This window comes from Tursiops truncatus, chromosome 3, assembly GCF_011762595.2.
Source record: "Tursiops truncatus isolate mTurTru1 chromosome 3, mTurTru1.mat.Y, whole genome shotgun sequence".
In the NCBI taxonomy this organism is placed as follows: domain Eukaryota; kingdom Metazoa; phylum Chordata; class Mammalia; order Artiodactyla; family Delphinidae; genus Tursiops; species Tursiops truncatus.
This window is the reverse complement of record NC_047036.1, coordinates 115,729,946-115,757,756: the sequence shown is the minus strand read 5'-3', so window position 1 is coordinate 115,757,756 and position 27,811 is coordinate 115,729,946. Positions and strand designations below refer to the sequence as shown.

The following is a 27,811-nucleotide window of genomic DNA, read 5'->3' as shown; positions in this document are numbered from 1 at the left end:
TAATGTCCCTGTTGGCATATGTATATCTTCTTTGGAGAAATGTCTATTCAAGTCTTTGGCCTGTTTTAATTTAGCTTGCTTGTTTTTTTTTTGTTGAGTTGTAGGTGTTGTTTATATATTCTGGAAACTAAACCCTTAATATAGATGATCTAGAAATATTCTTCTAATTTTTTGAGTTGTCTTTTCACTCTCTTAATGATGTCCTTTGAGGCACAAAAGTTTTTTAATTTTGAAGGAGTTCCATTTATTTATTTTTTCTTTTATCGTCCGTGCTTTGGGTATAATATTTAAGAAAATATTGCCAAATCTAAGGTTTGAAGATTTTCCCTATGTTTCTTCTAAGAATTTTAACTCTTTAATTTACATCTTTGATCCATTTTGAGTTAATTTTTTTTTTTTTTGTAGTATGTGGGCTTCTCACTGTTGTGGCCTCTTCCATTGCGGAGCACAGGCTCCGGACGCACAGGCTCAGCAGCCATGGCTCACGGGCCCAGCCGCTCTGCGGCGTGTGGGATCCTCCTGGACCGGGGCACAAACCCCGGTCAGCAGGCGGACTCTCAACCACTGTGCCACCAGGGAAGCCCCGAGTTAATTTTAATATATTACGTAAGGGAAGGGTCCACTTCATTCTTTTGCATGTGGAAATCCAATTGATCCAGAACAGTTTGTTGGAGAGACTGTCCTTTCCCCATTGAATTGTCTTGGTACCATTGCTGAAAATCAATTGATCATATACGTAATTTTTTCTGGACTCTCAATTCTATTCCATTGGACTGTATGTCTGTCCTTATGCCAATACCACAGTGTTTTGATTACTGTAGCTTTGTAGTAAGTTTTGAAATCAGGAAGTGTGAGTCCTCCAACTTTGTTCTTCTTTTTCAGTGTTTTTATGTTCTGGGTCCCTTGAAATTCCATATGTATTTTAGGATGGGTTTCTCCATTTCTGTAAAAAATCACCTTTTTTTTGGCCATGCTCTGGCTTGTGGGATCTTAATTCCCTGACCAGGGATTGAACCTGGGCCACTTTAATGAAAGTGCCAAGTCCTAATCACTGGACTGCCAGGGAATTCCCCAATTCCCCACCACTGAGGTTTTGTTAGGGATTGTATTGAATCTGCATATTGCTCTAGGTAGTATTGTTGTCTTAACATTATTAAGCCTCCAATCTGTGAACATGGAATATCCTTTTATCCTTGTGTTATTTAAATTTTAACAGCTACTAGGGCCTGCACTTTGGTGTGTTTGACAGTCTGAAAAGTGATGTAAAAGGCTTTATGGCTTGGGAATATTGAACTTTGCTGTTTTAGAGGGTGCTGATGGTATCTGTCTTCAGGTATAACAGTGGATATGGTTTAGAAGTGAATGGTTATAAAGGCTCATATGAATTTGGGCCCATGTCTGTTCACACACAAATCATTTGGTTAGTTTCCTTCTCTCTTCACCATAGCCAATACCACCCTGTGCAACCTGATAACAACCCGGATAATGAAGAAGGAAGGGACCAGGGCTATTATAACTCATGCAAAGGTCCTGGTTTACTGTACAGTTTTAACCAAGGCATATCTCCCCATATGGGGGAATGGAGGCTTACTCCAGGTTGATCTACCTTTGGGGTAGAAGACCTGTGATACCTCTATTCAGGAAATGTCTGACATCATCTGAAATGTTTGACATCTGTCAAAAAAGGTGACATCATGGGAATCACTATTCTGGGGCAGGGGGAGAGGTGTCAAGCACCAGCTTCCTGTTGACCTTCTATTTTCTGTGTTTACATTCCTCAGGCCCCTAACTATGCCTCACCAGGGCCTGCTCCTATTTAGGATGGCTCCTCTGGGCATGCTGCTGGGCATGCTGATGACCTCCTGCTTCACCTTCTGCCTCAGTCATAAGAACTCGGTAAGTGCCTTACTGCAATAGAGGGATCTTTTTTGTGTCCAAGAAAGCCTCTGTGCCACCAGGGCTGCTGTGGGAGTTTCTTATAGGAATGTGACCAGTGCTGGGTCACGGAGTATGTGTACTTCTTCCCCCATCCCTTAGTCCTCTGGCCTCTGTTTAAAGCTTACGACACAGTTTCTCTTTGGCGAAAAGATGATGATGATGATAATGATATAATAACAATGATGATAATATGATAAGCTTGCTATGTACCAAGCATTGTATTATGTGCTTTATATGTATTCTTATTTAATCCCCTCAACAACCCTATGAAGTAGACAACTACAATTATTATCCTCATTTGACAAGGAGGAGATTAAGTCTCAGAGATATTAAGAAACTTGGCCAACATTATAAAGCTAGTTTGTGGCAGAGCTGGGAAGGTCAGGATTCTCCCCAAGGGGCTGGGCGCCTGTGTGGTGAGCACCAAGTAAGACTGCTTCTTTGTCTACTCCGCTCATCCATGTGCATTCTCAGTCTGTCCGTAGCTCTGTATCCTCTTTCCCTCTGTCCTTTTCTCCACGTTCTTTACACCCTCCTTTTCATTAACCCAGACCTCATTGCTGAGGGTTTCTGTCCTTGCCAAAGACAGGGGCAGAATGCCTGAGAAGGCCCTGAGCTTGGCCTGGCTGCAGGGTGTCCTGGCCCCATTTCCCTGGCCTGCCCCACCAACAGCCTGCCCTTGATCTACTCCCAATGCCCTCTCTTTCCTCTCCCTTGAGATGCCCTGTCAGCTCTCTCACAGTTTCACCCTCCCCTGGCCACCTTCTCCAACCCCAGGGGTCCCACTTAAATGTTGGGTAAAGTGCTGGAGGCTTTGGAGCCGGAGGGCCTTGAAGTGCAAATGACAATTGTGATGAATTTAATCCAGCTCAGCTGAGGTTCACCTCTGGCTCATGGCAAGCTTCCACCTTCTCTCTGAAGTCATTTGTTTTCTCTCCGCCTTTCTCCCCACTTTGTAGAGCAGGAGAGAATGTACAGTTAGGAGTCACGAATCCTTTTGAGCTTTTAATGTTCTTTGACTAAGATCTTGTTGCTGCCGTTTTTTGGCCTCCTCTTCAAGGAGAATGAGACTGGGATCCCATTGGCCCCTGAGGGTGGGACTGGCCATGGCATGAAGTTGGGGCTGTTTCTGGCATAGCCTGGCCCAGAAAAGCACCCAAGTGTCTCGAGGGCTCAGGGCTGTGTCCCCTCCAGCCTGCAGCTCATGAGGATCTGGGTGCTCCCCATTATGAGCTTTAGCAGATGCACAATTAACAAAAGCGTGCTGATGAATTTACTTAAGGACTGTGTGTTAGTAAGTCTCTTTTGGATAATAGTCCAACCAAATAGATGAGCTTTCAGAGCCATAATTATTCTGGCCCATTTATATTAGCTCTTTTGAGTCTAATCTCAGAAAAATGTTAATACTGACTTTCATCAGCAAAAGCTGCTTTTATCCTTATGTCTGTTCCTAAGCTGTATCCATTTGTCATAATCTTTCATCATGTGCTAAGTACAAGTAGGAGTTGAAGCATCTTTTCTCTCATACCATAAAAATTGCTGCCCCGATGGCATTTAAAATCCAAATTATGCAGCCAGCCACCTTCACAACAGTGAAAATGGGTGGTGGGGGAGGTGGGAGTGGTCATGATCCTTTGTTCAGAGACTGGAGTCCAGGTAAATGCTCCTAGTGACCTGGAATTGTCCTCCTCAAAGGCATTTGTACAGGTTAATGGCCACCCAGCAAAGGCTAGCTGTGTGTATCAGGGTATGATCTGGAGCCAGCCTGCCTTCCTGGCTCCTGCTATGGCATCTCCCTGGGATGCCACATCTTAGGATCAGTGCGAATGCTAAAGGGATGTGGTTGTGTGGTATACTGGCCTTCAAGACGTGGTGGATGATGAGGGAGGTAGTGGAACCCAGTGGAAGGAGCACAGAGCCTTGGTAAACTCCCTTCTGCCTCCTACTTTGGCAATTTGACCATTTCTTTTTTTTTTTTTTTTTTTACTTTGACCATTTCTGAGCTTTGTTTCCTCATGTGTAAAACAGGGTTGGTACCTCCCTCTTAAATTTTAGTGTAGATTAAATGTGATTGTATATATAAAGCACCTAGCATTGGCACTGGCACAATATGGCTAATGGATGGTCAGTAAATGTCAGCTGTTATTTTTTAGTAAGGGTTGGCTGCTTCCGTTGTTTAATTTAGGACTCTGTCAGCCAGGCTCCTATCCCAAAATGTTGCCTTCTCAGTCTGTCTCTGTCACAGCATCTATCCACCTACCTTGAGAGATTCATTCATTCTCTTGGATTTTGAAGGCTTTGGTCTTTAAGAATCTCTTACTCAGTTACAATTATAAGGAAGTGTGACATGGTAAGCTTTTGTCAGCTAAAACCTTAGCTGGGATTTCTTGCCACTTAAGAGGAAATTGGTATTTAGAGTAATGATGGCAGAGAGAAGAGAGGATTCAGCATGGAAGGGAGCTCGGAGAAGCCAACTGAGAGGTCACCAGAGCATGAGATTTACTTCAGAGCTGACCAAGGGCTGGCTGGCCTCCCTCACCTCTTGGTCTTTGTCTCCTGTTCAGGACACTGCTGGAGCAGAGAGAGGGTCGTCCCTTTCTCTGGGATGGTATTTCTTTAAACACAGTCCTTAAAGGGAAGGAGGATGTGCTGATAAATGTGCTGGGGTGATCTTATTGACCCTGCTTCCTTCCCTCAGCATCCCAGGGCACAACCGTTAGAACACATGACTAAGAACAGAAACATAGAAGTGAGTCAGAATTCATGCATGCACTTTGGAGCCAGGCAGTCCTGGACTTCAATCTCTGCTCTTCTTTTCTCAGCAGTGTGGTTTTGCACAGGCCCTGTATGTATAAAATGGGAATAAAAGTATGTGCTTCATAGATGAAACTTGGATGAGTTGTGAGGCATGGAAGCTACTTCAGACCAGTTCTGGGAATATGGGTAAGGGCTTAATAAATGGTAGCTATGTTACCATTACAACCTCATCTCCATGATGCTGCTTTTCCTGAAAACCTTTTCTGCACTTCCACCTTTGAAGTGATTGTCCAGCTTGTAGTATGTTTGTGTGACTGAACCTCCCTCAGTGCTTGCCAAAGTCATTCAGAGCCAGATTTGGTGAACAGGGTGAGCTGACCAGACAGGGGAACACTAAATTTATATCACCTCTACTAAAAACAGGTGATCTGTAAAATAATGGCAGACTGTGAGTGTGAGTGTGTGAGTGTGTGTGTGTGTGTGTAGCTTAAAATATGGTTCAAAGATGATACCAAGTGGAAGCTTAAAAAACATTTTGAGTAGTGATGGGATTGTTGCAGAAAGCGTTTGGCTTTCCTAGGGCTTGAAGCATGTCTCAGTGGTTCATATCTTGTTGTAATCCTCCTTCTTGAACCTACTTTATTTATCTCATTAAAGATCTAGAAAAAGAGACTTTCTCAGCCCCTACTCATCAGAATGAACACTAGCCTTGCCTGGATTGGGCTTTCTGCCATATTCTCATCATCACCATTACCCTTGCCTCTTTCTGCTTCTCTTGATGTTGAGGATTTGGTTACTTGATTACAACTGTACGTGCCAGGAGTTAACTGGCTAATAGATACACTAAAGCAAGAGTTGTAATGTAAAGCTTAGAGATGTTTAGTTTGGCCCTCTTAGTGTTCTAAAAGTAAGAAAATGTCACATAAAAATCTGGATTTTTGTTTCTCATCAAGTTGAATGCCTTCGTGGCAGTGGTAGAGCAGCTGAGTAGCAGCTGTGTTTCTTAGTCAAGGCAGGAGGACTCCAGTTTTCACAGTCCCACCACTCCTGGTTGTTTTTACACCTGGCACACAGCACTCATTTACATCCATCCCTGCTTGGCCTCTGGAGGCATTTAGTCCACATACTTCTGAGGTAAATCTTATTAACGGTCTTCTAGTCCCATGGTCTCGTGTACGGTGCTTTTGGCAGAGACTGACCAGCATGGCTGGGCCCTGGAGTCCATAGGCTGCAGATACTTAGTGGACAGAGTGGTCTTGTGGTCTTTGTTCTGGAGTGTGGGGCTAGTTCCAGGCTTCCAGCAAACTCTTTGGACTTGCCTCCAAAAGACATCCAAAAGACATACCTGCTTGTAGGAGGAAGGCCTTCTTTTGTTCCTTTGTTGCGTGATTACAAACTAAGCCCTGGGCTAGGCAAGGGGTATACAGTGGTGAAAGAGACTGACACAGTGCCTGCCCTCAGGAAACTCAGTTGTTGAAAGTTTGATGTCCGTGCCCTTAGAATGCACGGAGCTTCCTGCCAGTCTGTCTTCTCTTTAGTCTCACACACATCTACTCTCTGTTCCTTGTTTTCTTTTTTTTTGCCGTACGTGGGCCTCTCACCGCTGTGGCCTCTCCCGCCGCAGAGCACAGGCTCCGGATGCGCAGGCCCAGTGGCCATGACCCATGGGCCCAGCCGCTCTGCGGCATGTGGGATCCTCCCGGACCGGGGCACGAACCCGCGTCCCCTGCATTGGCAGGCGGACTCTCAACCACTGCGCCACCAGGGAAGCCCCCTTGTTTTCTTTTGAGCTCAGATTTGTGCTGGGGCACATTGAAAGGGATACATTGTTACCTCCCATGTAGGATTAGAATTGTTCAGGAGACCAAAATGAGATCTACATGAAGTACCTAGCACAGGTTTGGGTTCATAGGAAGAATCCATGAAAAATACTCTTATTATGGGAAAAATTGGGAGGTGGAGGAAAAGTGATGGCTGGGGAGGTGGAAGGGCTGAAATAATCTCTCAGTGTTCTAGTGTGTGTTCCTCTTTGCCCTCCCAAATGTAATTTCCCAGAGCTCTGGAACCCTCTGGTTCCAGTTTCCTGAGGCCTTACTGCTTTTATGCACGAACAGGCTTAAAAATGGGACAGGAAGGATTGGAGGCTGGGAAGGAACAAGATGAATAATACTTTGTATTTATGTTACATCTCTGTCTCTTGAGCTCAAAGTGCTCTACACCATCTCATTAATCCTCCATGCTCTCCATGGGGTGGAAGGAAATAGGTTTTAGGAAGAGGTTTCCAACCCGGGCATCTTCCTCCTTCAGCCCAGCTGGACTTGCACCTTCCCACTTGTACCCCTTCTTCCATGGATTGGAATGCACTAAGAGGTCGTTTACGCTCCATAGGTACCCTGGGTAATGAAGGTACCCACGCCCTTACTCTGCCCTGCTGGGCTGCTTAGGAATTAATTGGGCCTTAGCTGCCGGCTTTTGTACATCTGTGTTGACCATTTGAGGCCTTACTTTCCTATTCATATGTATGTGTTTTCTTTTATAAATATCTTTAGTTTTTAATTGTAAGAGTAATAGGTATGAATTTTAAACATCAAACAGGATAGGAGCTTATCAAGTAAAAAGTAAAAGGCTCTTATTGTCTCGTTTTGTCAACCCCTCTCCCCAGTATGTTCCCTTAACTCCCTCAAGATGGTGTGGAACCGTCTGGAGTTTTTTTTTAATGCATATACAAAAGTGCCATATACACACAACACATACTGTGTTAATTTAACCATATCACCTCACTTGTACTGGTTCTGACACTAACCTTGTGAAAGGTCCAAACAGGGCTAAGAAGGGCAGGAAGGGCAAGGAGGAGAAGAGTGTACTGCCCAGGCCATTTTCTTTCTGCTTGCGTGGTACGCAACTGTGGTGGTTCATGCCCTGTTTTTTCCTTTCTCTGAAGGAGTTTGCACTGACCAACCCAGAGGAGAGCAGCACCAAAGAAACAGAGAGAAAGGAAACAGCAGAGGAGGAGCTGGATCCCAAGGTCCTGGAGGTGTTTCACCCGACACATGAGTGGCAGGCACTTCGGCCAGGTACCAAGCCCAGCGCTGTCCCCAGGAAACACACTTGAAATTCAAAATGTGTATGTCCTTTCTCCCCGCAGGGCTGGAAGGAACAGCCCCTCTCTGGCCTCCTGGAGGGGAGTAGGGGTGGCTGCTGCTGCAGGACTCAGGGACCTTCGTTTCCCTGCAGAACAGAAATTGTGGCATCTGAGTGCCCTGGAAGGAAGGCAGGTGGTGGGTGGCCGAGCTTTTGGAGCAAGTGATAGAAAACTTTCTTTCCTTGCACTTCTGAAGCACAGGAGAGGCAGTGACATGTGCCTCACTCTGCAAATGCTATTTTGGGCTCTGCTGCTCGGCTCAGTGCTGCTGAAATATTGTTCATGGGAGAGTCCGGAGCACTGGTGCGGGGCAGGAGTTTTCTGTTGTTAAAGGAACCTGTGCCAAGAAACAGGGGCTGTTCCTGGCCTGCTTTTTAAATGGAGCATCCTCAGAAGGAGCAACTTTCTAACCCTTTTATGGCCCTGGGCCCAGGGCTTAAAATAATAATGAAAAAAGCCAGCAGTTGTGGTGTTTACCACATTCAGATACTGTGCTACGTGCTTCATGTGCATAATCTTGTTCAGTCTTCACAATAATAGGAGCTATTATTGTCTTTATATTCAGATGAAAACATTGAGACTCAGAGAGGTTAGGTGACTTGACCTATGTCATTCAGCCAACTTGTCCTATGTCATTGACCCCAGCCTGGACCCATCTTCCTCTCACTTGTTCTTCTAGAGTCCCATCTGTCCTTGGCTGGAGCCCGACTCTGGTGACACTTGAGCCCATTTTCAGGAGTAGGCTATTTGCGTTCTGCACTGTGGCGGGTGGATGGCAAGCCCTGGCAGCTGCCAGAGTATAGTTTCATCAACTCCTTGCTGATATTCATCACCATGTCCTCACTGCCCCCATTGCTGCTGTGCTGGCAGGGGCAGCGTTTGCTGTGCCAGCCAACTATCTGGTAGCAATATCACTCCTGCTGGGCTTGCATGCGGGTAGTTGCTGCCACAGAAGAGTGATGAATCACCAAGGAAACCAAGTAGGTGCTAATGGAGTTGGGTAGAGGGAGATTTTAGGGACAGAGTTACTGGGTTTAGCAGATCCAACCTCTGGCTGGCCTCCTCCACCTTCCCTGAGAACTGAGCCCCCCTGGTCTTTGGGGACTAAAACTAGAGGGGCTCTCAGGGTGTGGGAAGTGGAGGATGTATGCTGTATACACTGATTTTACGTGATTAAAAGTGCTTGTACCACTTTTAACCAGGCAAGTGCCTTGAGCCGATGGAGGTCAATGTCCTGTCATCCCTACTCCTACCGTCTCTTTTCCTGTGGCACCCTTCAGGACCCCAGTCCACATTGCAGAACAAGCCTGAAAGTTCTGACCCAGGGCCCTTGCCCAGCCTCTGGGCAGTGGGGCTCCTGTTCATGGTTAAGCAAAAGAGCCCTTTTTGTATCTTTGGGGAGGGAAGGCCAGATCCTGTGTAACAAGGGCAGGCTGAGGGCTCTGAGCACCTCCTGGAGAATTAGAGTGGAGTACTGATTTTTCTATTTAACTTGTTGCCCCATTGACATCATCTTCTGCCTTCTAGTTTCTCAATAGCCCCTTATAAGTTGTTCTGCCCCAAAGTCCCTTGAAGCTGCCCCAAAGGCTGGGGTGTTGTGCTTGAGCACAGACACTCAGCTCTGGGGGCAAAGCAAGTCTAGGTCCAGACATGCTTGCCCCATATCCCAAGAGTGTTTTTCATTTCACCTACACTCACCCCCAAAGCAGGACCAGTGAGGGGAGGGAAAGTGAGAGATTTGTTATGGCCTCAGGGTTTGATGTGTGGTGACTGAGTCTGGTACTGTCGAGGCAGACAAGACTCTCTTAGGTCCCAGGACAGGATCAAGGTGTTCTGTGTGTATATTAAGGTTTTATATGTTATGTCTGTTGGTAGGAAATTGACATCTCAGTAGTCTGTGTGGATAGCTGGCACTTACCTTTAATCAGAGTATATTTAATTCACCACATAACGAATGCTGCCTGGGAGCTTCCATCACAGCTACTGAAAGGTTAAAAGGAATGTAGCCAGTCCCAGGGTGAGTAGATAAATGAGGAGATAGTATAATTTAGTGGTAAAGAGCACAGACTTTATATTATTTTTTAAAGATTTATTTATTATTCATTTATTTATTTATTTTTGGCTGTGTCGGGTCTTAGTTGCAGCATGCAGGATCTTTGTTGAGGCATGTGGGATCTTTTGTTGCGGCACGCGGGGTTGTGGTGCGTGGGCTTTACTCTAGTTGTGGCATGCGGGTTTTCTCTCCTCTAGTTGTGGTGCGTGGGTTCCAGAGCGCATGGGCTCCGTAGTTTGCAGCATGTGGGCTCTAGTTGAGGTGCGTGAGCTCAGTAGTTGTGGCGTGCAGGCTTAGTTGTCCCGTGGCGTGTGGGATCTTAGTTCCCTGACCAGGGATTGAACCCGCATTCCCTGCATTGTAAGGCAGATTTTAGCACTGGACCACCAGGGAAGTCCCAAGCACAGACTTTAGACTGATCCAGTCCTGGGTTCAAATCCTAGCTTTGCTACTTAGGGGATCTTGGGCAAGTCACTGAATCCTTCTGCCCTTCAGTTCCCCCATTGGTGATGTTGGGGAAATGTCCTGCCCTGCCTGCTGCAGAGGCTGTTTTGAGGATTCCCAACATGTAGACGTTACTCAGTACACAGCAGTTCTGATTTTTAATGGTGAATTTGCCATTTGTGCCACTCCTTAAACTTGATTGTGGAATTGGATGCCAGTGAGGGTACATGAGTATGTAGCCTTCCTGTCCTCTCTGGCTTTAGATAGGGACGGGAACTTATGGTGACAAGGAGAGACTTCCATGGTCATGGGATGTTCTCCCTCTTTCCTTCCAGGGAGATTTTTGATAAGGGAGCAGAAGGGGTTAATACAACATTTCCTGCCTGAGAGCTAGGTGCATGGCATAGGAAGATGGTGGAATATCTTTTGGGGACTTTTTTTTTTTTTTTTTGCTGTATGCGGGCCTCTCACGGTTGTGGCCTCTCCCGTTGCAAAGCACAGGCTCTGGACGTGCAGGCTCAGCGGCCATGGCTCACGGGCCCAGCCGCTCCGTGGCATGTGGGATCTTCCTGGACCGGGGCACGAACCCGTGTCCCCTGCATCGGCAGGCGGACTCTTAACCACTGCGCCACCAGGGAAGCCCTTTTGGGGACTTTTAAGAGAATGGCAAAATGGCTAGTTTATGTTGACAGTTATTGATTTCAGTTCAGTACCTTCTGTCTCTTTAGGTCTCTGAAGGGAGGACCTCATCTCTGTTGTCCTCAGGTCTCCAAGGAGGGGATACTGGGCTACATGGTCTGGGCTCATTTGAAGGCAGATTTCCTGACTGCCTGCTGTGGCCTGGAATACCAGGGGACCAACCCGTAACTTCATGGACCTTCCTACCAGGCCAGATAGGAGTTGGGCCCCAGTCACTTAGCCCTGGAGCAGCTGTAGGTCACCCTCCTGAAGTCTCCCTGCCTCTGTTATTACTGTCAGCATCCTCACTGCGAGTCGCTTGTTCCTGGAAGTGATTTTCCTGTCTCTTTCTCTCTCTCTCCTGGTTTATTTTGGGATCTGTCATACCTTACGGAGGCACAGCAAGTATTTGAGTGTGGATTCAGCATCAGCTGTTCACAAGCAAGCAGAGGAAAGCTGTTTGCTGGCAGGTCCTGTGGGTTCTGGGCAGGGAACTCAGGAATTTGTCCTAGGGCTGAGGACCCCTGTACCCCAGGCTTTGTGCCTGTGCACTTGTTATTAGAGAAAACTGGTCACAGCCAGATATTGTGGGTCTTTTGCTCCCTGGGCATTTCCTGAGATCCTGCTTTGTGCCAGGCACTGTACTGGTAGCCAGAGACAGATAATAGTTCACATTTACTTAGCATCGACTGTGCCAGGCATCTTTTGAGGGCAGGTGCTATAACTACCCTCATTTTCATAGACAAAAATGAGTCTCAGAGATAAGTGACTTAGCCAAATGACCAGTAGGTGGTAGAGACAGAATTCAGATCTAGCTTTGTTTGGCCCTAAGCTTGAGCTCTTAACCACTGTATCATAATGTCTTTCTGGGTAGCAAATGCGACATGACCCCTGCCTTCCAGCAGCTTATGGTCTCACAGAGGATACAGAGAGAAAAAGTGTTTTGGATGTCCTGGTTTGTTTTGGAAGTGTCCTGTGCTCAGTGAGGGCACAAAGGCGGGTATGGGGAGGCCAGGCCAGGGCCTTCTCTCTATCCCTGAGATCTTGGTAGAGCTTTGAGTCAAATTTTATGATGCTAAACTTCCAAACCCACCTTCAGTTCTCTTTTTGAACTGTGTGGCCTTGGTCAGTTTGATTAGAATCTCTGAACCTTAGTTTCCTCATATGGAAATAGGGATGAAAATACCTACTTCACAGAGATGGTGTGAGACTGAAACAAGATTAACACGTGTAAAATGTTTCACTCTGGGCCTGACACATAGGAAATATTCAATAAATGGCTATAGTTGTCATTTAAAAAATATACCTTTGCTGCTGCCTCCCTTTCCTTGGGGACCTGAAGGAAAAGTGGAGGTGATGAGGCTATCTGAGCAAAGGCCTCTCTTGTTTTGCCCCTTACCCAGTGCTATATGTTGGCCTCATATGGGTTCAGGGAAGCTTAGACTTGGGGCTTCTTATTGACCTGAGGTGACTTCCAGGCTCTGAAATACTGTGTGAGAGCCTCTGGAATATTGGCATTAGCACAAAGAGCCACTTGATGGGAGCATGCAGGAAGCCTGTGCAGGAACACGTTCATGTGAGGGGGTTAAAAAAAAAAAAAAGTCTAAATCATCAACAACTGATGAGAGCAATCCAAGAATTATAGAGCACCAGCCATCTGGTCAGATCATTTCAGATCTGCACGAGCAATAGGAGGGAATTGAATTTTAAAAACCTCATTTATGATAGACCAGCTACTCTGTTTCAGGCACTTAAGGGAGGAGTCTGATTTCCTGCAGGCCCTGGACATCTGTCTGAAGGAACACCTGACTCTGGTCTGGGTGACTCTGCAGGATTGTCTTTGTGAGACCTTTGGCCCCTTGCAGCTTAGAAGAGGCTGTGTGATCTTCCAATCCTCAGACACCAACTTGGTATTCAATAATTCAATTCATTTCTGACACCATCTACCTGGAATTAGTGTCAGATCCCACAGTTAAAGGGCTCAGTCCCACTGCCTCTAATTCAGATGCTAGTCACAAGTCCCAGGCCACTGGACTTGTGACTGACCAGCTATAAATTAGGGATTCCCACAGTTCCCTCCTCAGGTTTGATAATTTGCTAGAACAGCTTACAGAACTCAGGAAAACACTTTACTTATGTTTACTGGTTTTTTATAAAGGCTACAACTCCGAATAGCCAAGTGGAAGAGATGCATAGAAGGTATGGGGGGTGGGGTGCAGAGCTTTCATGCCCTCTCTGGACACACTGCCCTCCCAGTACTTCTAGGTGTTCACCAATCAGAAGCTCTTAGAAGCCCCCTAGGGGCTTTTATGGAGGTTTCATTATTTAGGCGTGATTGATTAAGTCATTGGCCATTGGAGATTGAACTCAGTCTCCAGCCCCCCTTTCCTCCCTGGAGGTGGGGCTAAAAGTTCCAACTGTCTAATCAAGGCGTGGTCTTTCTGGTGACCTGCCCTCATCTTGAAGTTACCTAATTACACACACACACACACACACACACACACACACACACACACACCCATCCACCCATCCCCCGCAAGAGTCATTTCAGGAACCAGGGATAAAGACCAGATACTTTTTTTTTTTTTTTTTTTTTAAATACCACAGGCTACAATTGAGGTGGGACTAAGGGGCAAAGCTCCCAGTGCCTTCTGCCACCTACCCAGCTCTGTGGTAGTCAGGAGGGATCTTCCTTGCAGGTTATCTTATTCCCCAGGATGGTCCACAAGAGTATGACCTACTTGTGTCCCATCGTTCACACACAGGCACACACACACCTCGAGGCCTATGAGCGGTGGGTGAGAGTAGGGGTATTGGTTAAGGGCAGTTCATACCTAAGCTCCTCTTGCTCATGAGAGTGGGGAGGTTGGGACTTCTTGGCTGCCACTGGGAGGTAATGGCCTGAGGGAGGGCTATAGCAAGGGGCCTCTGTTGAATGATATTTCACCCTGGCTCAGAGCAGTGCTGGAAAAGTGGAGCAGGGGCGGGATAGAGGAAACTGCATGCTTTTTGTGTGGTGTGGTAATCTATGTCCTCTCTTGAACACAAGTTGCTATCTCCAACAACTTTTCAGTATGAGGTGTTCAGCAGAGCTTATCTTTGGTGCTACCTCCTTCTGCATAGTGCCTTCCTCCCCTACTTTGAAACCTTTCAAGTCTTCTGGGGATTCCCCAAGAACTTCATTTGTTTCTCTCCTGCCTATACTTCTAGTTCATCTCCCCCATTACTGCCACCTCTCTAGCCTTTGTTAAGCATCTCTACTCTGAGCATCTCCTTTACTCCTTATCAGTATGAGTTTGTCAGGGAACTGCTGGGGGCATAGCAGGATGCCAGGCCTCTTGAGACCTGCAGGAGCAATGTCAGAGGCTCCAAATTACCCTGTACTGGGAGAGAAAATAATGGTGGGCTGGAATACGTGAAGGCCCCACATGGCTCCATAAGGACAGTTTAGAGCTCTTCATTTCAGAGAGACACCATTTCCCATATGTGGACTTCTCCCAGGATGGCTGACCACTGCCCCATAGCAGCCAAATTCCACACCCCCCTGGGGGGAGCAGGTGGAGGCCAGGGCAGGATGGCCACTGTCAAGGTTGAGGCCACTTTGAGACTAGCTGGCTGAGCACTGTACTGGCACCAGAGCATCTCTGCCTGGGCTTTGGCCTTAAGTACCTGGAAGGGGCAGGCCAGGGTCCAGTTTTCAGTCTGTGGACTTGGATGTTTGGACATCTGCTTTCTAACAAGCGTTTATATGCTTAATGCTCACCCTAGGCCCTTATTCTTCCCTTCTTCTCCTTCCTCCATCTACTGGTTCTCTCTGAGGTTTAATAAAGAGTACTTAGAGTTGCACAGCCTCAGCTTTCAAAGATCGGGACCCGCAAACTGACTTAAGTAAAAAAAACTTAGACTGGATTAGGGATAATGGAAAACTAGCTGCCAAAACCAGTTCTGGCCCTTATACCCAGGGCTTGACTTTAATTCAGAGAATCTGTGGAGCCTCCACTTCCCTTCTTTCTCTAATATTGCCCTCACCCTACTGGCTAAGACTGTCTAGGCTATCTCCAAGGTTGGGATTAACCAGGGCTGGGAATAGCTCTCAAGGACTGACCTGGAGCTGGAATGAGAGGCCCTTTTCCAGAGCTTGTTCCATTCCTAGATTTGTCACAGTACTGGAGGTAGGACTTGATTGGTAACTTAAGAGGAGATAATATTTGACTAGGTAGAGAAGAGGACAGGTAGGAGGGGAGGATGACATGAACTCTCACTTTAAAAGTGAGAGTATATCTACCTGGTAGGAGAGGCAGAGATGTGTAGCAGAATAATGGGATGGTGGTGGTACGCAGCATCCCCTCTGTCAGGATAGGGGGTGGTAGGAGGAAAGAGAATTGAAAAGCAGTAGATCTAACTATGTGAAAATAAGTGTGTAGTTTAGTCCATTCAGGGCTGTGCCGTGAATGGGAGATGAGGAAATGAAGAAGGACGATATAAACTCCTGAGTCTGAGGAGTTTGAAAATAAGTGGAAGAAGAGAATGAAAACGGTAACTTCACAGATAGCCACACCAAAAAATTCATTTCTTGTTACATTTGTTGAACTCCTATAATGTTCCAGGTATAGTGCTTGATGTCGGAGATACCATGGTGGGCATTGACAGAGGGGCTTGCCTGCCTGGGCTTATGGTGGAGGAAGACCCCAGGCAGGAATATAATGCTGTGAGAAGACAGAGGTGTGGCCCTGAAGGAACATCTTCCCAGAGGCAGCTCTTCATTTCAGAGAGACACTGAAGCATTGAAGCTGAATGGAGAGAGCTTTTGTGTACGTTGGAAGGCAGAGGGGGAAGGAGGCACTGCTGACAGATTTGAAATCCTAGAGAGAAGATCATTGATGAGGCAAAGTTGTTTAGGTGGCAGATGGAAAGACTTGGCCTCATGAATGTGATGAGCCTTGGAAATTTGAAGCACAGCCCAGACAAAAACAAGGAAAAGTACGAGAGATGTAGAGGGAAATTGAGGAAGCTTCCATTAGATGTCTTCGATTTTCTGAGTCAAGCCAAGGGTGGGGTTTTTACCTTGGATGATGAAAGAGAAGGCCTTGATTGGGTGCTTAAAGAATGGCGAGGTTCAGGAATAACCACTGTGAGGAAGTTGCTCAGTCAAGCGGTCAGAACTGAGCATTGCCCAGCATCAGGGGCAAGTTGACGACTGACAGCCTGACTTTGTTCTGGGCCAGGACCAGTGGACTTGGTGACTTTCTAGAGCAACGTGAGCCCTGGACAGTGGTTAGCTGAAGTGTGAGGAAAGATGGGTAGATCATTAAGGAGACTGTTGGATTGTCTTTGGGATTGATGAGGGAGACCTTTAGCCTATGGGGCAAGCTGGAGAGCTTTAGTGGAAGCTCCTCTGAACCTACTCTAACCTCCCCTCTTCTGAAACAGGGATTATCAAGACTCTTTGAGGCTCTTGGCAGTGCTCAAAGTCAGAGTTCGGGTGGTACCCCACTAGCCACTGATCTTCTAGGCAGGCCTGAAAAGAACCTGAATGAAGCAGAGCTTGTGTGCAGTGGGCTCTGTAAGCCTTTTGTTCCTTGTGCTCTGATCAGACTGATTTTATTTCTGTTCATGTTGGGGTTTTGCTTTGTTACTTTTCATAGACTAGTAGGTTGTTGGTCTTGCCTTATTTCCCATAATATGTTGATTTGAGACAAACAAATTGATTTATATTTTAATTTCTTTAGTTCTCAGAATAGTCTGTTTATAGTTTGTATAATGCAGTTGTTTGAAAGGAGAGAATCATTTCTTTGGATTAAAAAGTTTTCAGATTTGATTACCTGTGGCCATAATTAGTTTATCTGAGCAGAGGTGAGGTTTTTTGTTTTAACATCTTTATTGGAGTATAATTGCTTTACAATGGTGTGTTAGTTTCTGCTTTATAACAGAGTGAATCAGCTATACATATACATATATCCCCATATCTCTTCCCTCTTGTGCTCCCTCCCTCCCATCCTCCCACCCCTCTAGGTGGTCACAAAGCACTGAGCTAATCTCCCTGTGCTATGTGGCTGCTTCCCACTAGCTATCTATTTTACGTTTGGTAGTGTATATATGTCCATGCCACTCTCTCACTTTGTCCCAGCTTACCCTTCCCCCTCCCGTATCCTCAAGTCCATTCTCTAGTAGGTCTGTGTCTTTATTCCCGTTCTGCCCCAAGGTACTTCATGACCTTTTTCTTTTTATTTCATACATATATGTTAGCATATGGTATTTGTTTTTCTCTTTCTGACTTACTTCACTCTATATTGACAGACTCTAGGTCCATCCACCTCACTACAAATAACTCTATTTCGTTTCTTTTTATGGCTGAGTAATATTCCATTGTATACACGTGCCACATCTTCTTTATCCATTCATCTGTCGATGGACACTTAAGTTGCTTCCATGTCCTGGCTATTGTAAATAGAGCTGCAATGAACATTGTGGTACATGACTCTTTTTGAATTATGGTTTTCTCAGGGTATATGCCCAGTAGTGGGATTGCTGGGTCGTATGGTAGTTCTATTTTTACTTTTTTAAGGAACCTCCATACTGTTCTCCATAGTGGCTGTATCAATTTACATTCCCACCAACAGTGCAAGAGGGTTCCCTTTTCCTCACACCCTCTCCAGCATTTATTGTTTGTAGATTTTTTGATGATGGCCATTCTGACTGGTGTGAGATGATACCTCATTGTAGTTTTGATTTGCATTTCTCTAATAATTAATGATGTTGAGCATTCTTTCATGTGTTTGTTGGCAATCTGCATATCTTCTTTGGAGAAATGTCTATTTAGGTCTTCTGCCCATTTTTGTATTGGGTTGTTTGTTTTTTTGATATTGAGCTTCATGAGCTGCTTGTAAATTTTGGAGATTAATCCTTTGTCAGTTGCTTCATTTGCAAATATTTTCTCCCATTCTGAGCGTTCTCTTTTCATCTTGTTTATGGTTTCCTTTGCTGTGCAAAAGCTGTTAAGTTTCATTAGGTCCCATTTATTTATTTTTGCTTTTATTTCCATTTCTCTAGCAGGTGGGTCAAAAAGGATCTTGCTGTGATTTATGTCATAGAGTGTTCTGCCTGTGTTTTCCTCTAAGATTTTGATAGTGTCTGGCTTTACATTTAGGTCTTTAATCCATTTTGGGTTTATTTTTGTGTATGGTGTTAGGGAGTGTTCTAATTTCATTCTTTTACATGTAGCTGTCCAGTTTTCCCAGCACCATTTATTGAAGAGGCTATCTTTTCTCCACTGTATATTCTTGCCTCCTTTATCAAAGATAAGGTGACCATATGTGCATGGGTTTATCTCTAGGCTTTCTATCCTGTTCCATTGATTTATATTTCTGTTTTTGTGCCAGTACCATACTGTCTTGATTACTATAGCTTTGAAGTATAGTCTGAAGTCAGGGAGCCTGATTCCTCCAGCTCCGTTTTTCTTTCTCAAGATTGCTTTGGCTATTCGGGGACTTTTGTGTTTCCACAAAATTGTGAAATTTTTTTGTTCTAGTTCTGTGAAAAATGCCAGTGGTAGTTTGATAGGGATTGCATTGAATATGTAGATTGCTTTGGGTAGTAGAGTCGTTTTCACAATGTTGATTCTTCCAATCCAAGAACGTGGTATATGTCTCCATCTATTTGTATCATCTTTAATTTCTTTCATCAGTGTCTTATAGTTTTCTGCATACAGGTCTTTTGTCTCCTTAGGTAGGTTTATTCCTAGGTATTTTATTCTTTTGTTGCAATGGTAAACGGGAGTTGGGAGTGTTCCTTAATTTCACTTTCAGATTTTTCATCATTAGTGTGTAGGAATGCAAGAGATTTCTGTGCATTAATTTTGTATCCTGCTACTTTACCAAATTCATTGATTAGCTCTAGTAGTTTTCTGGAAGCATCTTTAGGATTCTGTATGTATAGTATCATGTTATCTGCAAACAGTGACAACTTTACCACTTCTTTTCTGATTTGGATTCCTTTATTTTTCTTTCTCCTCTGATTGCTGTGGCTAAAACTTCCAAAACAATGTAGAATAATAGTGGTGAGAGTGGGCAACCTTATTTTGTTCCTGATCTTAGAGGAAATGGATTAGTTTTTCACCATTTGTCATATATGGCCTTTATTCTGTTGAGGTAAGTTCCCTCCATGCCTACTTTCTGGAGGGTTTTTATCATAAATGGGTGTTGATTTTGTCAAAAGCTTTTTCTGCATCTATTGAGATGATCATATGGTTTTTATTCTTCACTTTGTTAATATGGTGTATCAGATTGATTGACTTGCGTATATTGAAGAATCCTTGCTTTCCTGGGAAAAACCCCACTTGATCATGGTGTATGATACTTTTAATGTGCTGTTGGATCCTGTTTGCTAGTATTTTGTTGAGGATTTTTGCATCTATGTTCATCAGTGATACTGCCCTGTAGTTTTCTTTCTTTGTGACCTCTTTGTCTGGTTTTGGTATCAGGGTGATGGTGGCCTCTTTGAATGAGTTTGGGAGTGTTCCTCTCTCTGCTATATTTTGGAAGTGTTTGAGAAGGATAGGTGTTAGCTCTTCTCTAAATATTTGATAGAATTTGCCTGTAAAGCCATCTGGTTCTGGGCTTTTGTTTGTTGGAAGATTTTTAATCACAGTTTCAATTTCAGTGCTTGTGATTGGTCTGTTTATATTTTCTGTTTCTTCCTGGTTCAGTCTCGGAAGGTTGTACCTTTCCAAGAATTTGTCCATTTCTTCCAGGTTGTCCATTTTATTGGCATAGAGTTGCTTGTAGTAATCTCTCATGATCCTTTGTATTTCTGCAGTGTCAGTTGTTACTTCTCCTTTTTCATTTCTAATTCTGTTGATTTTTCTCCCTTTTTTTCTTGATGAGTTTGGCTAATGGTTTATCCAGTTTGTTTATCTTCTCAAAGAACCAGCTTTTAGTTTTATCGAACTTTGCTATTATTTTCTTCATTTCTTTTTCATTTATTTCTGATCTGTTCTTTATGATTTCTTTCTTTCTGCTAACTTTGGGGTTTTTTGGTTCTTCTTTCTCTAATTGCTATAGGTGTAAGGTTAGGTTGTTTATTTGAGATGTTTCTTAAGGTAGGATTGTATTGCTATAAACTTCCCTCTTAGAACTGCTTTTGCTGCATCCCATAGGTTTTGGGTTGTCATGTTTTCATTGTCATTTGTTTCTAGGTATTTTTTGATTTCCTCTTTGATTTCTTCAGTGATCTCTTGGTTATTAAGTAGTGTATTGTTTAGCCTCCATGTGTTTGTATTTTTTACAGGTTTTTTCCTGTAATTGGTATCTAGTCTCATAGTGCTGTGGTCAGAAAAGATACTTGATACGAGTTCAATTTTTTAAAATTTACCAAGGCTTGATTTGTGACCCAAGATATGATCTATCCTGGAGAATGTTCCATGAGCACTTGGGAAGAAAGTGTGTTCTGTTGTTTTTGGGTGGAATGTCCTATAAATATCAATTAAGTCCATGTTGTTTAATGTATCATTTAAAGCTTGTGTTTCCTTATTTATTTTCATTTTGGATGATCTGTCCATTGGTGAAAGTGGGGTGTTAAAATCCCCCATGTGATTGTGTTACTGTCGATTTCCCCTTTTATGGTTGTTAGCTTTTGCCTTATGTACTGAGGTGCTTATATGTTGGGTGCATAAATATTTATAATTGTTATATCTTCTTCTTGGATTGATCCCTTGATCATTATGTAGTGTCCTTCTTTGTCTCTTGTAATAGTCTTTGTTTTAAAGCCTATTTTATCTGATATGAGAATTGCTGCTTTAGCTTTCTTTTGATTTCCATTTTCATGGAATATCTTTTTCCATCCCCTCACTTCCAGTCTGTATGTGCCCCTAGGTCTGAAGTGGGTCTCTTGTAGACAGTGTGTATATGGGTCATTTTTTTGTATCCATTCAGCCAGTCTATGTCTTTTGGTTGAAGTATTTAATCCATTTACATTTAAGGTAATTATCGATATGTATGTTCCTATTACCATTTTCTTACTTGTTTTCGGTTTGTTATTGTAGGTCTTTCCTTTCTCTTGTGTTTCCTGCCTAGAGAAGTTTCTTTACCTTTTGTTGTAAAGCTTGTTTGGTGGTGCTGAATTCTCTTAGCTTTTGCTTGTCTGTAAAGGTTTTCATTTTTCCATCGAATCTGAATGAGATCCTCGCTTGGTAGAGTAATCTTGATTGTAGGTTTTTCCCTTTCATCACTTTAAATATGTCCTGCCACTCCCTTCTGGCTTGCAGAGTTTCTGCTGGAAGTTCAGCTTTTAACCATATGGGGATTCCCTTGTATGTTATTTGTTGTTTTTCCCTTGCTGCGTTTTTTTTTTTTTTTTTTTTTTTTTGCGGTACACGGGCCTGTCACTGTTGTGGCGTCTCCTGTTGTGGAGCACAGGCTCTGGATGCGCAGGCTCAGCGGCCATGGCTCACGGGCCCAGCCGCTCTGCGGCATGTGGAATCTTCCTGGACCAGGGCACGAACCCGTGTCCCCTGCATTGGCAGGTGGACTCTCAACCTCTGCGCCACCAGGGAAGTCCTTCCCTCGCTGCTTTTAATATTTTTTCTTTGTATTTAATTTTTGATAGTTTTATTAATATGTCTTGGCGTGTTTCTCCTTGCATTTATCCTGTATGGGACTCTCTGCGCTTCCTGGACTTCATTAACTATTTCCTTTCCCATATTTGGGACGTTTTTAACTATAATGTCTTCAAATATTTTCTCAGTCTCTTTCTTTTTCTCTTCTTCTTCTGGGACCCCTATAATTCGAATGTTGGTGTGTTTAATGTTGTCCCAGAGGTCTCTGAGGCTGTCCTCAATTATTTTAATTCTTTTTTCTTTATTCTGCTCTGCAGCAGTTATTTCCACTGTTGTATCTTTCAGGTCACTTATCCGTTCTTCTGCCTCAGTTATTCTGCTATTGATTCCTTCTAGAGAATTTTTCATTTCATTTTTTGTGTTGTTCATCACTGTCTTAAGTCCTTGTTAAACATTTCTTGTTTTTTCTCCATTCTATTTCCAAGATTTTGGATCATCTTTACTATCATTATTCTCAATTCTTTTTCAGGTAGACTGCCTATTTCCTCTTCATTTGTTTGGTCTGGTGGGTTTTTACCTTGCTCCTTCATCTGCTGTGTGTTTCTCTGTCTTCTCCTTTTGCTTGACTTACTGTGTTTGGGGTCCCTTTTCGCAGGCTGCTGGTTCGTAGTTCCCGTTGTTTTTGGTGTCTGCCCCCAGTGGCTAAGATTGGTTCAGTGGGTTTTGTAGGCTTCCTGGTGGAGGGGACTAGGGCCTGTTTTCTGGTGGATGAGACTGGATCTTGTCTTTCTGGTGGGCAGGTCCACGTCTGGTGGTGTGTTTTGGGGTGTCTGTGACCTTATTATGATTTTAGGCAGCCTCACTGCTAACAGGTACGGTTGTGTTCCTGTCTTGCTAGTTGTTTGGCATAGGGTGTCCAGCACTGTAGCTTGCTGGTTGTTGAGTGGAGCTAGGTCTTGGCGTTGAGATGGATATCTCTGGGAGATTTTCACCATTTGATGTTACGTGTAGCTGGGAGCTCTCTGGTGGACCAGTGTCCTGAACTCGGCTCTCCCATCTCAGAGGCACAGGCCTGACGGCTGGCCGGAGCACCAAGACCCTGTCATCCACACGACTCAGAATAAAAGAGAGAAAGAAAGGGAGGGAGGGAGGGAGGAAGGAAGGACGGAAGAAAGATAAAGTTATTAAAAATAAGAAAAATAATTTAAAAAGTAATAAAACAAAAGAAATAAGAGAGCAACCAAACCAAAAACTAATCCCCCAATGATAACAGGCGTTAAAAACTATACTAAAAAAAAAAAATAAAAGAATAGACAGAATCCTAGGACAAATGGTAGAAGCACAGCTCTACAGAGAAAATCACACACAGAAGCATACACATACACACTCACAAAAAGAGAAAAAGGGAAAACAATATATGTATTGTTGCTCCCAAAGTCCACCGCCTCAATTTGGGATGATGCGTTGTCTATTCAGGTATTCCACAGATGCAGGGTACATCAAGTTGATTGTGGAGATTTAATCCGCTGCTCCTGAGGCTTCTGGGAGAGATTTCCCCTTCTTTTCTTTATTCACACACCTTCTGGGGTTCAGCTTTGGGTTTGGCCCCGCCTCTGCATGTAGGTCGACTGAGGGCGTCTGTTCCTTGCTCAGACAGTACGGGGTTAAAAGAGCAGCTGATTAGGGGGCTCTGGCTCACTCAGGCCAGGGGGAGGGCAGGGTTAGGAATGCGGGGCGAGCCTGTGGCGGCAGACGCCAGCATGACGTTGCACCAGCCTGAGGCACGCCCTGTGTTCTCCTGGGGAAGTTGTCCCTGTATCACGGGACCCTGGTAGTGGCGGGTTGCACAGGCTCCCGGGAGGGGAGGTATGGATAGTGACCAGTGCTTGCACACGGGCTTCTTGGTGGCTGTAGCAGCAGTCTTAGCGTCTCATGCCCTTCTCTGGGGTCCGCGCCGATAGCCGCCGCTCGCGCCCATCTCTGGAGCTCGTTTAGGCCGCGCTCTTAATCCCGTCTCCTCACGCAACGTGAAACAGAGGCAAGAAAATGTCTCTTGCCTCTTTGGCAGCTCCAGACCTTTTCCCTGACTCCCTCCCGGCTAGCCGTGGCGCACTAGCCCCCTTCATTCTGTGTTCACGCAGCCAACCGCAGTCCTCTCCCTGGGATCCGACCTCCGAAGCCCGAGCCTCAGCTCCCAGCCCCCGCCCGCCCCGGTGGGTGAGCACACAAGCCTCTCAGGCTCGTGAGTGCTGGTCGGCACCGGTCCTCTGTGCGGGAATCTCTCCGCTTTGTCCTGCGCACCCCTGTTGCTGTGCTCTCCTCCGTGGCTCCGAAGCTTACCCCCTCCGCCACCCCCCGTCTCTGCCCGCGAAGGGTTTCCTAGTGTGTGGAAACCTTTCCTCCTTCACAGCTCCCTCCCACTGGTGCAGGTCCCATCCCTATTCTTTTGTCTCTGTTTTTTTCTTTTTCCCTACCCATGTACGTGGGGAGTTTCTTGCCTTTTGGGAGGTCTGAGGTCTTCTGCCAGCATTCAGTAGGTGTTCTTTAGGGGTTGTTCCACATGTAGATGTATTTCTGATGTATTTGTGGGGAGGAAGGTGATCTCCACGTCTTACTCTTCCACCATCTTGAAGCTCCTCCCCAAGGTGAGTTTTTATGGAGTAGTAATGTGGTGCTTTTGTCAAGTTTTTTTTTTTTTTGCCTAGCTGAAAGGAAACGACCCCCACCCCAGGCAGCCCTCTACGTGTTGCATAAACATTATTTGTTAACCTCCATTCTGTAATCCAGGTTTTGCCGAGTCAGGCTTTTGGGCAGAGGGTGAGGAGGTTGTCTAGTATCTCATGGCCAAGAATGACTGAGGTGGAATAGGACCCAGGAACTCTAGCTGTTGGGGAAGGGAAGAAAACTAACATTTTGGGGGAACCCCCCTTGTCCTTAGTGCTTTATGTACATTATTAAGGGAGGCTTAAAGATGCCCTGTAAAGAAGTGTTTATCTCTTCTCTTGGTCTCTTTTGGAGCCTGTATTTGGTCAGTGAGGGGACCTCAGTTCCCATTGCTCTTCCCAGGATTTTCTTCTTTCTTCTGAAGATAGAAAGTGCAGGATCATTGCTTGAAGGTAGTGCTATTTCAGGTTTCTGTGGGAACAAAATAATGTGAATTTTGGAGGCTGTTGACATTGAGAGGGGAGATTATTTAAGAGGATGAAGAGTTATTCAAGCTGCCCTATCTTCGTTTCCTAGGTTAGATCTTAGGGGTAGATCCAGATGTTCCTTAAACACAGTGGATTAAGTAGCCCTGTGTGCAGTGTGATTGGAGGGCTGTTAGCTGGCTTTAGATTCCCACTGGGTTAGATTGCAGATGGAGAGGCTGGAGGAATTGTTCCCTAAAGACCATTAGCTTTTCAACCTCCAGTATTTGATCGAAATAGCTAGCTGAGGATACCTTGGAGTTAGATACAAAATGGGAGATTTCAAAGGAGGGGGGCTCTTTCTTGCCCAAAGCTGGCAGCCAAGTGAAATGTTTGATTTACAGGAGCCTATCTAAATGGTGGGGTTGGGAGGTGCCCTTTGAGGGAGTGAAGGAAAGTGGGGAGAAGTCAAGAGAAGGATAAATCAAAGGAAGCCTGAGTCTTTTCACCTATTTGCTGACGTCATTTAACCCTACTTATGCATGTCAGTGAAAGTCCTGGTTCTATAGTGACTGAATTTGAACAAAATACTTTTTCTCTGTTTTTTTCCTCCCTTTTCATGCTCTCACCCCTTCTCTCTTCCTCCCTCACTGCCTCCCCTCTTTGCATTCTTTTCTCCTTGCTGTAATGGCCTCTACCTGCTGCTGAGTGTCAGGTGGCAGGGGTGGATAGATGTGGAGTGTGTAGTTAGGGAAGTATTTTCTCAGTTCTACCAGCATCAAGAAATGACTTCATAAAGCAATTATACTCCAATAAAGATGTTAAAAAAAAAAGAAATGACTTCCAAGCCAGTCCTTTCAGCCATGTATTTCACTGATTAATCAGAACAAGAGGAAAAACACTTTAGTGTTGTCAGAGAGGGGATTTGGGAAAAATCAAGTCTGTGGAACTGAGTGATCTAAAGTCATAGTCATTAACCGCAAGTCCTGGAGTGTAGCCAGAGTTCTTCCCAGCCTGGCTCCCATAGCCGTGTCCCTTGACACTCTGCCCTGTGCTACATGAATGGGTTGTGCCTCAACTTCCCCAAAGAGCCTGATGCTAAAGAGAAGGTGTCAGCTTGTGTTGCCCATCACTGGGCATCCCTGGGCATGACATGGGAAAGAAGCAATCCCAGAAGATTTCTTTTTTATCCTTTGACCGTAACGTCTTCATGTACTTGCAGAAGCCTTTGGAAGAGAGTGCTCTTGAGTTGAGCACACCTACATGCTTGTATGTTTCCCCTTTTCCTGGTACTGGTTGAGGGTGAGGTCTCAGGAGAACACTGCCCTCTTCTTTGTCCTCAGGCCAGGAAGGTGCTTCTTATCAAGAGAAAGAAATTTCTGGTTGTAGGGGCATAACTTAGAAATTAAAGTGGATAGTTTGTCTCCCTTGGAAAAAAGACAAAAGCCTAAAATGCCCTCTCTTCAAAGAGACATGTCCTTTAGGGAAGGAGTTGCCAGAGGGCAGAGTCTAGCCTGTATTTTGGCATGTGGTTGTTGTCGCAGTGCCTTGAATATAGCAGACAGTAGAGTGTGGCGGAGTCACTCTACCCGGGTTCAGCTCTGCCTTTTCCAGCTGGGTAGCCTTGGGCAAGTTATTTAATTCCACTAAGGTTTAATGAAATATCCTGTAATGAAATATCATTTGTAAAATAGGGATAGTAATAATACCTACTTCAGAGGATTATTTTAAGTGGGGTAAGTAAGGTAAGCATAGAAGTGTTTACTTTAGTGCCAGGTATATAGGAATAGCTTAATAAATATTAGCTACTATTGTTTCTGTTGTAGTAAAAATGAGTGGACACCAGACAAACCCAGACTGAGGTATGATCTAAAAATTAACTGACCAGTATTCAAGTATGTCCAGATCGAGAATGACAAAGACCAAGGAACTGTCACAGATTGGAGAAGACTAAGGATACATGACAACTAAATGTGGTGTCATATCCTAGATGAGATTCTGGAACAGAAAAAAGGATATTAGAGGAAAAAATAGGTGAAATGCAAATAATCTGTAGTTTAGTTAACTACTATTGTACCAATGTTGATTTCTTAGTTTTGATAATCGTTCTGTGGTTATGTAAGATGTTAATATTAGGGGAAACTGAGTGAAGGGTATGGGGACTTTTTACTGTTTTTGCAGCTTTTCTCCAAGGCTAAAATTATTTTGAATTAAAAAGTCAAAATAAATGAAGTCCAAGTGACCTCTTAGGTAAAAAGAGAAACTGACCAGGGTGGAGCCATGCATAGCAGGTCATACCTGACTCAGTCTCGCCTCCTATGTCACAGGAAGGGCTCTTACTAAGGGGCCCCAATGCTTGGCCTTTAGCTCCTGAACACCTGCTGCATCCTGAGCAGAGTTTAGGCAGATAATTCGTTGGGTGACAACTCAAGACACACGCCCCAGTTCTGATTCTGCAGTGGTGCCATAGCAACTAGGGTGGAGGCCACTCATTTGGCATTAGGCTGAGTGATCAGGGCATTTGTCTCTGTTCCTTGGAATATAAATGAAATACTGCCTATTTTATCCTATTATCTAAGCACCAATCACTATGGCAATATGTTTGCAGATCTCAATGCCTACCCCTACGCTCACGCTCACTGTTTGATCATCCAGAAGAAAGAAAAATAAGTTCAAACCAAGATTTGCAATAATATATTATTTTCTTTCCTGTTTTAAGTGCCTTTCTCTCACATAAAGCAGGTACTTTGCTTGCTCATCTTGGGTGCAGAAGGTACATGTGCTTTTCTTATGACTGATGTGGCCATCTCTGTCATGCTAATAACAGGCTTTGTAGAAGAAAGCCATTATTATCATTGGGAGAATATGAGTCTTGGAGATTTTATTTTTGCATTGAAGTCAGCTGTGGGGGGCGGGGTCTGGAAAGTAGAAAGTCTTCCATTCTAGCCCACAGCTCCCTCGCCAGTATTTACCTTCCAAAAGCCCATATATTTTCTAAGTTAAAAAAAAAAATCAATGCTAAAGAATGTTCTTTGTATTTTAACTCAGTGGCTAAGGTGTACTGCTTTTTGCTGTTGATTTACAAATTTTATTGTCACACCCTGGGGATGCGTGTGGAT

General features: G+C 44.5%; 1 protein-coding gene across 6 annotated transcripts in view; it reads left to right on the top strand.

Moving 5' to 3' along the window:
* SIL1 (SIL1 nucleotide exchange factor) overlaps positions 1-27,811 on the top strand; it is a 296,046-nt gene that overhangs the window by 112,174 nt on the left and 156,061 nt on the right. For all 6 annotated transcript variants that reach the window (XM_073801853.1, XM_033853230.1, XM_073801854.1 and 3 more), the window contains 2 exons: positions 1,782-1,896; positions 7,637-7,769. In XM_073801853.1, coding sequence (XP_073657954.1) covers positions 1,792-1,896; positions 7,637-7,769 — 238 coding nt within the window. In that variant the 5' untranslated portion in view covers positions 1,782-1,791. The remainder of the gene's footprint in view (positions 1-1,781; positions 1,897-7,636; positions 7,770-27,811) is intronic.